The sequence below is a fragment of the Dipodomys spectabilis genome, unplaced genomic scaffold (assembly GCF_019054845.1).
Source record: "Dipodomys spectabilis isolate Male_0828 unplaced genomic scaffold, ASM1905484v1 ptg000141l, whole genome shotgun sequence".
Classification (NCBI taxonomy): Eukaryota; Metazoa; Chordata; class Mammalia; order Rodentia; family Heteromyidae; genus Dipodomys; species Dipodomys spectabilis.
The window spans coordinates 4,172,032-4,186,961 of NW_024870818.1; the positions used below are offsets into that span (position 1 = coordinate 4,172,032).

General features: G+C 33.8%; 1 protein-coding gene across 5 annotated transcripts in view; it reads right to left on the bottom strand.

The window, feature by feature from the left end:
• The window catches only part of Ehbp1 (EH domain binding protein 1), a 285,025-nt gene that overhangs the window by 159,809 nt on the left and 110,286 nt on the right, over positions 1-14,930 (bottom strand). For all 5 annotated transcript variants that reach the window (XM_042691180.1, XM_042691182.1, XM_042691179.1 and 2 more), the window contains exons 6-7: positions 9,810-9,991; positions 6,478-6,617 (exon numbers count right to left, since the gene is read on the bottom strand). In XM_042691180.1, the coding sequence (XP_042547114.1) occupies positions 6,478-6,617; positions 9,810-9,991 (322 nt within the window). The remainder of the gene's footprint in view (positions 1-6,477; positions 6,618-9,809; positions 9,992-14,930) is intronic.

The window sequence follows — 14,930 nt, forward strand, 5'->3', positions numbered from 1 at the left end:
ACTTGAGCCAGGCCTCCACCGCTGCTTTTCATGTCTTATTTTTGTTGTTGTTGTTGTTGTTTTGAGAGTCTGACTTTTCTGATTAGGCTGATCCCCCACATCACAGCTCCTCAGCAGCTAGGATCACAGAATAGTGGTGTCTGGCTTATTTTGTTAACTTCATTTTTATTGTTCATGTTTATTGTTCATATATAAAACATGCAGATTTTTCTATATTGATCTCTTATGACTTTACTAGAACTTCTAGTTTGCCAGAACCTAAGTAGTAAGAATGAAGCATACTTTCTTAGCTCCCAATATTAAGGGGAAAGTGTTTCACCATTAAATGCAATGTTAGCTGTGGCTTTTCACAGATTTGTTTATCAATATTAAATTCAATCTGGCCCTGGAGATAAACGCATATAATTCTAGCTACTCAGGAGGCTGAGATCTTAGAATCGAGGTTACAAGCCAGCCTGGCAACCAATTCTTATATGCTTTTATCTGGAATTAACCAGCAAAGAGCCAGTGGTTCAAGTGGTAGAGAACCAAACAGTTGGGAGAAAAAACACAGTGAGATCATGAGCCTGGGAGGTCAAGCCCAGTAGCAGCACAAAAATAAATACTTTTTAAATACTATACTCACCATCTAGTTTAAAAAATTGAACTTCACCTCTGTTATTGTGTAAATATGGTTAATGTAATCGTGAATTGCTAGGATAAATCCTGACAGAACTCATTTTGGTACTTAGACTATTGTCTCCTGGCTCTTCTTTAAAATATCAGGAGGCTTCTCATTTCTATTTTAGAGTTCTCAGCTCTATTTCATAGCTATTCTCAGTGTTGAGGGTTGGAGGTGGATGATGTTAAATAATGTTCAAATGTATACAAATAAGGCAGCACTGGGGTTTAAAAGGAGTAACACAGAAACAAAATGAATCTATAATAATCTTCTGGTTTACTAATTTCTGAGGTAACTTCTAAACGTTGTGGAAAAATATTCCTGTCTTTGGTCATTCACATTAGGATTTCAAACTCCTTTTTAAAGGAAGTATCTTGGGTACCTCTTGAACTTTTTTAACTCAAAAGATCAGAAATGTGCTGGGTGCTGGTAGTTCATGCCAGTAATCCTGGCTACTCAGGAGGCTGAGATCTGAGGATCACAGCTCAAAGCCAGCCTGGGCAGGAAAGGCCATGAGACTCATATCTCCAATAAACTAATCAGGAAAAACTGGAACTGGTGTTGTGGCTCAAGTGGTAGAGCATTAGCCTTGAGCATAGAGAGGCTCAGGAACAGCGCCCAGGCCCAGAGTTAAAGCCCCAGGACAGGAAAAGAAAAGGTCAGAAATGCCTCACTCTTGTCTTCTTTCCAATTTTAATGATCAAATAATGGAGGTGATTCTCTAGAAATTCTTAGCCTTTAAACAGTGGCCATTTAATTTTTTTTCATATTATTGAGGCCACAGCAAACCTACCATTTTGTTATGGATGTTCTAGGTTCTGAAGGGTAAATGCCCAAGTGAAAGCCAGAGGCAAATTAATAGATTCTCTACCCAAAGTTTCATGTCACTTCTAAGGTACCTTCTAAACAAAGGGATAAGACCTACTTTTCTTACTCATAACCCTAGAAAGTAGGACATCTAATCTCAGAAGGCTGAGTCATACCATCATCAATTCTAGCTCTTCAAATCTGTAACTGGTATCTCCTCTACTACCATCTGTGCTGTTAGAGTTTGTTCCCTGAAGGTAGCCAATATGTCAGTCTCTCTTCTTTCTCCCAAATTAACCATAGGAAAAGGATTAACAAACTCCAGGCAATTTTGCTTATGATAAAAATGAATCCTGGCTGATACATTGTCTCAGCATGGGGAGACCAAATGGCATGTATACATGCTTGAAGCTTCTATGGAAACTCAACTGGACATACCTTTTCCGTGGACTTGGAAACTGTACCTACAAAGCTAAAATATTAGTTCTTGTGTTACATGGGAATTTTTAGCCAAGGCAATCACTTCTCCTAACATGGACCTTGTCTCCTACATATCCAAGTTGTCATTTGATGGTAGAAGACAAAGAATAGTACCTAGTATGCCTTGAGATCTTCTATGGAGAAAAAAAGCCCTGATATTTCTTATCTAATATTCTTCTAAGTGAATATAATGCCATGTTTGCCCTATTTAGGTCAACTAGGTCTAAGTAGATCCCTAATAATCTTTGTAACAAACCATGGGTCTCTCATATTTTCTGAGTTTCCTGATAGTGTTTGAAAAATAGGGAATATTAAATAGTACTTTTTCTTTTATATAGCAGTCTTTTTTTTTCTCTTCCTGTTGATGTTAATTCAGAAATATATAATGGAGCTATAGATGAGGCTTAGTAGTGTATAACTTACCTAGCATGTGAGCGGTCCTGAGTTCAATCCCAAATACAACAAAAATAAAACAAACAAAAAAGACAAAATAAATTCTAAGACTACACATATTGTCAAATATTCAAACCTGGTTTGAAGCAGCCTTACAAGGTGTCATATGCATAGAAGCAATTATTATTTTGAAACTAAATAATTTCAACTATTGGCTGCATAAACATTCCACTAGAAGCCTTTGTTTTTCTCCATCTCCAAGATCTACTACTCTTACTCTGTTTCAGGAATCTCCAACTGCAATTAAAATCCCCCTGCTCATTCACTTGTGATAAATTTCTCCAGAATGTAGATATTTGTGCTACATCAATAAAAGATTTCTGTATGAGAACTAGTTACTCCTAAAATGTGTTTGTCTCACACACAACAAAACAGACATTTTTATCAGTCCCAGTATAGATACTTCAGATTCATTTTCAATTTCTAGTAAAGGTTAAAATTAGAAATACATTCTAATAATGCCAATCAAAAACTGTCTATTAAAGTTCATTTAACAATAACTTTTAATAAGAAATGAATGGCCTCTAGGTGTCATACTAAGATATAAGCAAAATAATTCCTAGCAGTCTATTTCCTCAAGAAGGTTCCAAGCTTAGATAGAGAAATATAGAAAAATGTCATTTTTATCAATACAATGTTATTACATATTACACATTTATTTTGCATATTAAGGCATAATAGCACAATTTATTTCAACTGTACCATGTTTATGAAACACATATTTTGTTTACTTTTAGAATATTAATTTAAGCATTATAAATATCTTATTATTATTCTGAAAGTACTTTACGCAAACATTTAAAAAGTGGTGCTGGTCCTATAAACTATTCCTAAAAGTTGGCAATTCTAAAATGGAATTCGTATGTGCAAAAAACTGGAAAAAAAGATTTAAGCCAATCATTTAAGTTATTACACTCTGAAAGTATAATAGAAAATGGTGAGAAAAAATAACATTAAAACAAAAAAAATCTGCAATGATCATGAATTTAGAGACTTAGAATATGTATCTAAGTCTTCTCTTGTGCTTTCTACCCTGCTTCCTCAACATACACTTTCTATATTCATTACTGTTGGAAAACTATTATTAAGTTATTAAGCTTTGAAATGTATGTGTGTCCTATAAAACATAACCATTTTATCTTTGTACAGGTTGTATATGGTTTTTGGCTGGTCATGGGGCTTGAACTCTGGGCCTGGGTGCTGTCCCTGAGCTCTTAAGCTCAAGGCGAGTGCTCTACCACTTGAGCCACAGCTCCAGTTTTCTGGTGGTTTATTGGAGATAAGAGTTTCACAGACTTTTCTGCCTGGGCTGGCTTTGCACCTCAGATCTCAGCTTCCTGACTAGCTAGGATTACAGGTGTGAGCTGCTGGCACTCGGTTTAAAGGTCAAAAGAACAAGATAATAAACCAGAGTGACTTAAACGGACTACAATGAAAGAAGGAAGCCACATTATTCACTCTGGTCTTTCAGTTAACATATATAAATTTGTAGTATTTTCCAGACAATCTACTAAAAGCTAGATGAAAAAATAATTAGAACAATTGACAGAATTTCATAAAGGATAAAATAAAAACAAGTAAATAAATAGTAACACAAGTAGTTGAATTAGATGGAAGTGTACCTCAAATGGTAAAATGCCAGTCTTGAACAAAAGAGCCAAGCCCCCAGTATCAATACGTATCTACATGCCCACATTTGCACAAATAAAGTAGTAATCACTGCAAATAAATCTAAAACAATCACAAGTTATATTAAATAATTTCTCATATTAGGGCTAGAAGTATAAAAAGCAGTAATTACTCTTGCAGGAATGTTAAAAAATAGGTATATTAATAGGTAATAAGGGTTTAATCATACAATCAAATTATTATTGAATGTTTATCACTGATGCTTTCAGTAAATATATTTTACTTAAAATAATACTTTAGTTTCAATTCCAATGCAGAATTTGTAAAATTTTTAAATAATTGCTATGATCAAATAGCACATCACTGATCAAAATAATTATGAATACATATAATACTTTAGTTATCAATTACAATGCAGAATTTGAAAAATGTTAAATAACTGTATGATCAAACAGCACAACACTGCTCAAAACAACTATGAACATGTTTGATTTTTACTTCCCATTTACAATACTGCTATTTGACATATAGTGGTTTTAGTTCTTTTTTTTTCTTTGCCAGTATTGGGACTTGAACTCAGGGCCTGTGAACTGTACCTGAGCTGCTTCTGCTCAAGGCTAGTGTTCTACCACTTGAGCCACAGTTCTACTTTCAGCCTTTTTTGGTAATTTATTGGAGATAAGAGCTTAAAGACTTCCTGTCCAGGCTGGCTTCAAACTGCAATCTTCAGATCTCAGCTTTCTAAGTAGCTAGGATTACAGGTGTGAGCTACCACTGCCCAGCCAAAAGCTACCTACAAACAACAAATCATATTATCTAATTAAAAGATAAAAATTTTTAAAAATTGGAATTATAAACCCTCATGCTCCTAAATGGCACAGTAGTAATAAAAAAGATGGAGTAGTCAAGCCATTAGAGACAGTATGAAATGCTTCTAAGAATTACATAAACGTAAAATTTAAATTTAAAAGAAAGATATGCTATGATCTAAATGTTGATACCCCCAAAAAATTCAGGTTGAAAATTAACCTCAAAGACAATGGTGTTAAAAGATAGGGTCTTTTGGAAAGTAATCATCAGTCCATGAAGGATCTGCCCTTACTGTTCTTATAAGAGTTTCAGAGAATGAGTTTGTACTTTTTCTTTCCCCTTTTGCTATGTAAGTACACAAAGAAAATGCTATCCTTCAGAAACAGCCCTTTACCTGACATCAAATCTGCCAACTCCTTGATCTTAATTTTCTAGTCTCCGTACCTGTGAGCAATAAATTTCTGTTGTTTATAAGTTAGCTAGTCTAAGATATTTTGTGATAGTAGGCCAAGAGGCCTAAGGCATGGTAAGACCTAGGGTCATGGTTCAAGTGACATATTACCTATTTAGCAAGGAGAAGAACCTGAATTCAGACCCAGTGCTGTTTACAAAAAAAAAAGACCAGGTGAAAGGTTATTGGTGGTATCAGAAGGACACTGTTTCTTCTAAAAATATACTCCAGCTAACAAATGGTCAAAAGCTCAGCAATAACAAAAATAGCTCAAAGATGGAAAAGATGCAGCATTAAACAAACAAACAAACACCACAGAGTATTGTGCTTCTTGTTGCTGACATTGTTACAAAATACAAAGCAAATGCTAATGCTTACTTTAGAAAAATGTGTTATTAAAATAAATATATTAGTAGCCAGGAAGAAGTAGTAAAGAAGGAGTTAAATAAACAGAACAAGAGAATCATTTTGTATCTCTCATCCTATATAAGAATAGTGAAATTCTATTTTAATTTTAATGTTATCATTTTCAAGTTTTTTATAGAATGCTATTCAAAAATAAAAATAAGACATAGAACTCCTGAATTACACTGTATCTCCTGAATTACTCCATCAAAAATCGAAGTGGAAAATATAGAAGATCAGAAGAGTTGACCTATACAATTTGTGGATCAGGATGGGAGGGATAAACAGAGAAAGTGAGGGAAGGGGTGACATTGTCCAAAAAGAAATGTACTCTTTACCCAAGTTATGTAACCCCTCTGTATAGCATCTCTATAATCACAATAAAAAAATTAAAAAAGAAGATAGAAAAGGAAAAATAATAAGAAAATGCCCAAAGTAGAAGTATAAAAGAAGTCTGAAAGTTTGCATTTCATCCACACACTAACAAAAGAAATATAAGCATATTTAGGTTGCTTTATGTTATAATTCAAGATTATCTCCTGTTTCTGTCTTTTGACTAAAATGCTAAAATCTACTAAGTAATAATTAGCATGCAAAACTTTCAGATAGCTAAATGATATATTATATTAGAAAGATGCAAAAAAATTAAATTAAAAGAAAGCTGAGTGGAATTGTCTTTTCTTTGAAAATAATACAAATGAAATTTTCATCTCCACAGGAAAAAAGTAAACTTTAAATGCAAATAAAATCCCAAAACACCCCACACACAAAAAATCCAAACCTGTAATTTTTGCTGCTTTTTCCTCTTGGTTCACACGGTTTTCATCATCATCTTCATTGTCTTCTTCAAAGTCATCTAAATTGCCAATGTCAGCCTGCTTCATACTCATCAAACTAGCCAAACTTTGCATATCTTCATCCCTACATCAATTATTCAAAAAAAACATGCAATTCATTAGATGACATTGCTTGAAAAATTGTTTCTTATGAAATACCAGTTTAACATTCCCAATCTGAAAATCTGTAATCGAAACATTTTTGAATCTGTCAGAATGCCACACGTGGAAAAATTCCATACTTATCCTCCTGTGATGGCTCTCAGTCAAACACCAAATGAATTAAAAGTGTTATATGAAATTATGTTTAGGTTATGTGCATAAGGAATAAATAGATTTTGTGTTTAAATTTAGGTCTCATCCTAAAATATTACAACATTTGAAAAAATCTGAAATCTTCTGGTCCTAAGCATTTAGGTAAGAGATACTAAATCTTTAATATTAATATATCCTTTCTTTCTGTAGGATAAGTAAATCTGTCTTTTTAAGTTGCTATATAAGAATATTGAAAAAAAACCTAAGCACAACGATAGGTTTTATTAGTAAAAGACAAACATCACTAAAAACTACTTAATTAAAAAATTTTCTTCCTAGAACTCAAGTATGGAATATGAAGTCTGCAAACATAAACTTGTTTTAAAAAACAGTAAGGAAGTGTAAATCAGAGAGCTAGATTTTAAAGTATTGGAACTTTCAAAGGAATTGGTTGAAGATTTTTCAAAGTCCATAAATCCTTTTGGATTTGAGAGTCAGAAGGAAGGAAAGCAGCAAACCTCAGTAAGTATGTAAATCTTACTTAAATGGGCAATTTTTTCAAAGGGATGTGTCCCAAAAGTTTAAAAACTACTGGAACAAAAAAGCACCTTATAAAAGAAATCCAGCCTTTTTCAAATTATAAATGAAAAAAAAAAAAATAGAGCTGGGTACAAGTAGCTTACACCTGTAATCCTAGCTACTCAGGAGGCTGATATATAAGGACTGCAGTTCAAAGTCAACCTAAACAAGAAAGTCCGTGAGACTCTTATCTCTGATTAACCACCAGAAGTGGAGCTGTAGTTCAAGTGGTAGAGTGCTAGCCTTGAGCACAAAGGGGCTCAGAGACAGAGCCCAGGCCCTGAGTTCAAATCCCAGGACTGGCAAAAATAAATAAATAAAATTTACAAAATGAAAAACTATCCATGGCTTATTAAGAGTGACACATCATGTATTTGATAAAATATAATTCTTAACCAGAAAGTATTTTTTATCAGAAAGTATTTGAAATACAAATTTGTAAGGTTTAAAGTCATTCAATTTTTTTGATGTTATTATCTTAAATTTCAAGAAAACTAACAGTGAATAACATCTTTTTAACATGTTATGAACAAATTAATTTTCAACTTGATAGATTTCCTCCATATTCAGATAGCAAAATGAAAATATTTCTTTTAATATAAACTAATGTTTATTAACATTTACTTATCTAAACATAGTATCACTTTGCAAATAAACAAGTTTTTTTAAACTGTTCACATTTTATTTCAAATAAGCTTAGAGTTAACCTTTTTCCCTCTTTTAAATAAATTTTATGACTGAGTCTTTAAGAACAAAAAAGTTGTAATAGATAATGATATTCTTATAGATCTCTCATCAATAATAAATAATATGAATGTAAGTTTAAAATATACCTTTCTTAAAATATTAACTTGCTTACTAATTTTACAATTTTAATTCCCTCATATTTTAACCTTGAACATTTTTGGTAGAGTAAATGGTGAGGAAGCAAGGAAGAGGAGGTGGAGAGGGAGTTTAGAATGTTGAGAGAATTCTTACTAAGATGAAATTGAGACATTTGGTTTAGCTGAATTTCCTCTCATACAGATTACTGCAAATGCTACTGATTCACTTACGGTTTCTGCCCAGTGGAAGGAAGTCCACCCTCAAAGGATCTTCTCTGAATTTGTTTTCTCTCTTCTTTCTGTGTTTCCCTTTCTTTCATTTTTGCTTAAACTTCAGGATAAGAGCTTTATTTTTAAAATGTTTCCATTTTGAACTGTCTCACTAACCACACTCACTTAAAATACAATTTCCCAGAGAGGAGGTGTATAGTTTCAACTACCAAGTCATTTGCTGTCACATAGATGAGTGTCAAACATCACATTTTGAGTGACAGAATCCAGCCTTATCAGTCAAGTAGACATAGCCAATTATAGTAACCACATTCCAATGGGTCAAATAGGCTCAGAAATGTAATTCAGACAGACTTAAATGTTCAGAACTGCCTTTCCCCTTAAACTTTAATAGGAAATTCTAGCTATAGAATTTCTATTTATCCTGTATTTCTTCATCTTCCACTTCAAGTACCTACTAACTCTTTGATTATACATGTTGTATTCACTTATACTCAAAAATTAGATACAATGACCATAGGGAATATTACTTTTTTAGTCCCTGCTCTATGCATATTCATCTCATTAATCTAGTTAGAATTTTACTTTCTAAGAAAGGATTATTTATTTATTTATAATAGAGTCCCATATGTAACCCAAATTAGCTTCAAAATTACAATCCTTCTGCCTCGGCTTTTAGAGTATTGGATTACAGAAATGCATTAACCTACCAAACTCAGAATTTTACTCTTTTAGGAGAGAATTCTTAGTGCAATGATTATTCCACATCTAAGATAATATGTGGTTTGGGAGAAATATTTTTGGATTCCTGGACCTCAACTGATTCTATTGTCTCACTCTTCTGAAAGCTGGGTGTACAGGCACACATCACTGAGTCCAGGTAAACTGATTTTGAAAAGGAAAATTATTACAATAGATGTTCATTAACTATGCCTTCCTAAGAAATTTTTGGAAGGCTGGAACAAGAAATATGAATTGGCAAAAGTTCCATTAGATCTTTCATTCTTCTTAAAACTTGTTATTTCAGGTTCATCTCATCTCTCAGTTGCATGAAACATCTCTAAAAATTTAACTGTAGCACTTCAGAGTACAAGCTGCTACAATGAAGACATTAAACTATAAAGCAAATATTTCTGATACCCTACAATTCCCAAAGCACTACTGAGCTAGCTGTAATTATTTTTGTATTATTGTTCATTCTCTGTAATCAACAGACTTATAAATAAAAAGTAATTCATTATATTCAGCCTCTAAAACCAAGAATGATAAGAATGATTGGTATGCTATAGTATATTCAACTTTGCCAGTTTACTCAGTCAAAAGCTATAATCTAAGATGTTTTTGAAATACAATGTCAATGGAGAAAAAAAAAACTTTAAAAAGCTTACGTGGCTTTTCCTTCCCGAAGGAAAATACAAGATAATGAAAACTGGAGAGTGGCAGAAACAACTTTTTTAGACAATGGCTTAAATTTTAACTTGACATCAGTCTGAGTTGGCATAGGGCTTGCATATTGTTTCATATTGATGCTGCTAGTAGCAAGAGCTTTCCTTCGACCAGAAGGGGACTCCTAGAAATAAAAATAAAAATAAAAATTTAAAAACCCACTTTGGTAGTTTAGTTCTTTTAATAGCTAGTCATAAAATCATATAATAATTGAATTATGAATTCTTTTCTATTGAGATAGTGTTTGAACTTATGGCATAAACATCTTCCATCCTATAAGTTTGAGTTTTATTTCCACCCAAGGCCATTGCTGACATCACAGTCCATAATTTTCTCTTCCCTAAGATCACATATATTTTGCAAGAAATAGTTTCTCTAATCTCATGTACCTAGCAAGACTGCAAACTAAACACAGATGATCTCAAAATTGTTCTCAACACAGCCATTGCTAATTCATTAGGAATAGAACACAAAATGAAATCTGTTTGCTACCAAGGTGATTAAACATCCCACTAATAAAGCCGCTGTGTTTTATAATTTTTTTTACAATAACAGTCCATCAGAACAAGACAGAAAAATAAAGACTAGACATTAATTATGTACAAGATTCCCTGTAAATGCTGGAGAGTACAATGACAAGACATAATCTTTGTATTCTAATAGTGAGGGGAAATTCTTAGATGTAGGATAAACTGTAATTACGTAGATCTGAGGTCATACACTATTATTATTTAAAGTTGATTGATATGGTTGGTAAAAGCAACATTTAAGGCTTAATTTGTAAGCAGTATGACCTTGCACAAGTCAGGAAATAAGGAGAGGCTAAAGTAGAACCATTCACTTTTTTTTGCAATATTTTCTAAGAAATTACTGTTCTTCAACCAAAACAGGTAAGGCTACCAATAACATTGGAATTATTATTTGGTAAATATTAGTTTGTCCTGTCAGTGACAAATTTGCCTAAAATAAGGATACACTAATTCAAGTAAAATATTAAAAGACTTCTGCAGAATAAGTAAAAATGTACCATCTCTGAAAAGTACTTTGTTTTAAAATGTGGTCTTATCTGTCAGATTATGTACAGCAATATTATAAAGAACTATTAGTGCATGTAGATACCTTATGAATGAATTTCAAAAATGCATCAAGCACTTGAGAAGGATTTAAGCCCTCTCAGAAGAAATACTTAAGAATATGCAAATACCCTGAACTGAATCAAGTTGAACAGATGTGACTATCCCAAACAATACAAGTGTTCTTTCCCTGGTCGCTACTGTCAATCAAAGAATAAGATTAAGGTCCAAGGTTCTGACAATGTGCAAAATGAAAATGTATGATGAGGGAGTATCAATTTATTACACTGATATGAACAATAATCTCTTATTGTACCCTTAGAATAGCTAACAACTTCTACATATAATATAGGATTTAAAGCCTCTGTTTTGCAAGCATGACAGACAAATTGTCACATTTTATTTTCAGTATTTGAAGAACAAATCTTTTTCTCAAAGTATGACACTGATTCTTTAATGCAATTATTTAATTTTATAACAAAATAATCAAACCATTGGAAATAAGCATAATTGTGAAAGTTCAGTTTAAGGACATTGTTTGCAGCTAGATTTTGATAATTAACAGTCACTCAATTTCATGTTTTGGAACAAAAATTATGCAGAAATGTTTTTCTGCTGAATTGAGCTTTGTGACAAAAATAGTGTTTTCAGATATTTGGTAAATTAATGTCTCTGAAACAATAGATAATAAATCTATTAATTCCTAAACATAGTTTATTGTGCTACTTAAGCAGAGATTCTTTAGTAGTTGTTTTTATTTATTATCTTTATTTGAAAATGCTAAAAACAAACAGAGGGCTTAGTTACATAAGTCAAGCAAAGAGTACATTTCCTTTTGGATAAATGTCATCCCTTTCCTCAGTCTCTCCCAGTTTTTCCCTTCTATCCTACCCACAAGTTGTATAGTTCATTTTCAACATGGTACCATTGATGCATTTGTTTACCCTTTGTCCCTCCATTTCTGTGCCTCCCCTTACACTCCAAAAGACATATAGACAAACAAAACAAAAAAGAAAAAAAAAACATCAAAATAGAAAATATCTAGCTATCATTTCCTGGACTTCATTTCAACAAACATTACTTTGTATGATCACATGCATATAGACATTGTGTTATTCTGTTCTTCTCCTAAGAGTGCTGTTGATTTTGTTTTGCTTTTTTCTGATAGCTCTGGGGCTTGAATTCTGCCTGGGAGCTGTCCCTGAGCTTTTGTGCTTACAGCTAGTGCCTCTATGTTAACATTTGAGCCACAGCTCCACCTCTGACTTTTTGATGGTTAGTTGGAGCTAAGAGTCTCATGGACATTCCTCAGACCTCAGACTCCTGAGTAGCTAGGATTACAGGCATGAGCCACCAGCACCTGTCTTGTAGTTCTCTGATCTTTAATAAACACTCTTATGTTTAAGAATCTCTTAGCTAGTTGCCAGTGGCTCATGCCTGTAATCCTAGCTATTCAGGTGGCTGAGATCTGAGGATTGCAGTTTGAAGCCAGCCTGGAAAATCTCACAGAGCTGTGCCTCAAAGTGGTAGAGAGCTGGCCTTGAACAAAAATGTTCAGAGACAAGGACCGGCCCTGAATCATCAAGTCCCAAAAGCAACCAAAAAAAGAAGAAAGAAAGAAAAGAAATCAAAACTAGTTTGTTAAAAATGTAGACACACCTGGATCCCACCCTATCCTAAAATAGAAGAAATAATGATGGGATCAGGAAAACACTTGATTTTCTAGTAAGCTTGGCATACACAGTAATTACACCAGGCAAATTTGATCCAGGTAATCTAAAATTGCATTTTCAAAACTCCCCTAAGAATGTCCTTAAATAAAATTATCAGGGGGGCTGGGAAGGTGGCTCAGTGGTAGAGCGCTTACCTTGCATGCCTGATGCCCTGGGTTCAATTCCTTAGCACCACATAAGCAGAAAGAAAAAAGCCGGAAGTGGCGCTGTGGCTCAAGTGGTAGAGCGCTAGCCTTGAGCTGAAGAGCTGAGGGACAGCGCCCAGGCCCAGAGTTCAGGCCCCACGACCGGACCCCCCCCCCAAAAAAAGATAATAAAATAAAATAAAATTATCGAAATATAACAAAAATCCAATTTTCATTTTTTATAACTACTCCTCATTGTTATTTCTTTGAATCCAGCCTATTATAATTAATATAAACCATACCTGTGTTACAACACAGCACTAGCGCTTATTTACTCTAGCAGATTTCTTTATGAATCTAAGTCTTGGCTTCATACTCTTAAGATTGGCAAATATTTTTAAAAGTTGGATGATAACTGGGTGCCAGTGGCTCACACTTGTAATCCTAGCTACTCAGGAAGCTGAGAACTGGATCACGGTTCAAAGTCAGCCCAGGCAGGAAAGGCTGTGAGACTCTCATCTCCAATAAATCACTGAAAAACTGGAAGTGGCGCAGTGGCTCAAGCAGTAGAGCGCTTGCCTTGAGCTGAAGAGCTGAAGGACAGCGCCCAAGCCCAGAGTTCAAGCCCCACAACCAACAACAACAACAAAAAAAGTTGGATGATAGCAAGTACTGATAAGAATGAAAAACAATGCAAACTCTGCTAGAGTTTCAGTTCATAGACACTTTAGGAAACAGATAATACCTTATAAAATTGAAAATATGTACATCTTATGACTAAATAATTCCCATCTCAGAATATATCAGAGAAATGCTTGGGATAATACATGAAAATATATAGTATTTAGCCTATAATAGGTATTCAATAAATAGAATAGGGTTGTTTGTTTTATATAAGTTTGACAATACTGAAGGTTGAACTCAGGAACTCGAACTCTCAGTTGGCTTTTTTTTCTCCCATTCAAAGCTAGCTTTCTACCACTTAAGCTATACCACTACTACTTCTGGCTTTTGCTAGTTGATTGAAGATAAGAATCTTCTGGACATTTCTGCTTATGCTGGCTTTGAACCTTGACCCAAAGATTTCACTCTCTTGAATAGCTAGAATTACAACAGTGAGCCATCAGTGTCCAGCTGTCTCTATTAATTTTATCTTATCTGGCTTATTGCATTAATGTTACAAATAACCCAACCAGGATCATAAGTCTTGAAATGAGGAAAACTGATAACTACACAGTTGAATGCAAGATGTTTAAGTAATGTAGCTCTATTGTTAAAAATTCTTGAATGAGACCTCATTTCCTTCTGTGCCTATATAATGAATATCTACCTCCAAAATATCCTCACCGTGATTTATGAGGTAGCAATAAAAACAGGTAAAAATACATTTTCTCTGTCAATGAGCATAATTTTGATGTATAAATTATGACAAACTGATGATCCTTTTATATGTCAAAGTACAAAACACTTTTTAGAAATCATTACAAAAGATATGCTTTCCTCTTACATTTCTTTTAACTTTTATCATATTCTTTGAAGGCAAAGATTTTGTTGAGAATGTTTCATGGAGAGTTTTTCAGAAATATAAATAAAAAAAGCTAAACAGCTATTTTTTGAGGCAATACTAAATGTTATAGTTTCATTTTTTTGATTTTCTGAAAATATTAGGATTAACTGACAGGTTTCTATTTTAGAAGCTTTCCCTTCCTTCCTTCCTTCCTTCCTCCCTCTCTCCCCCCCCCCTCCCTCCTTCCTTTCTTCCTTCCGTTCTTCCTTCCTTCCTTCCTTCCCAGTCTAGGAGCCTGAACTCAGGGCCTGGGCACTATCCCTGAGCTTCTTTTGCTCAAGACTAGCCTCTACCACTTGAGCCAAAGTGCCACTTCTGGCTTTTTCTGACTGAGGAATTGAACCCAGGGCTTCATGCATGCTAGGCAAGCCCTCGACCACTAAGCCACATTCCTAGCCCTGCTTTTGTACATAGGAAGAAACTTAATGATCTTTTCAACTCCTCTTTTTAAATAATTGTGTCATGGAAAAAAAGGAGGTAATTGCAGAAAGTTAAAAGTGAGATAGTGTACACAAGAGAATTTAAGAAGATTTACAGAGACTTTCAAAACTAAGTTATCCTCTTG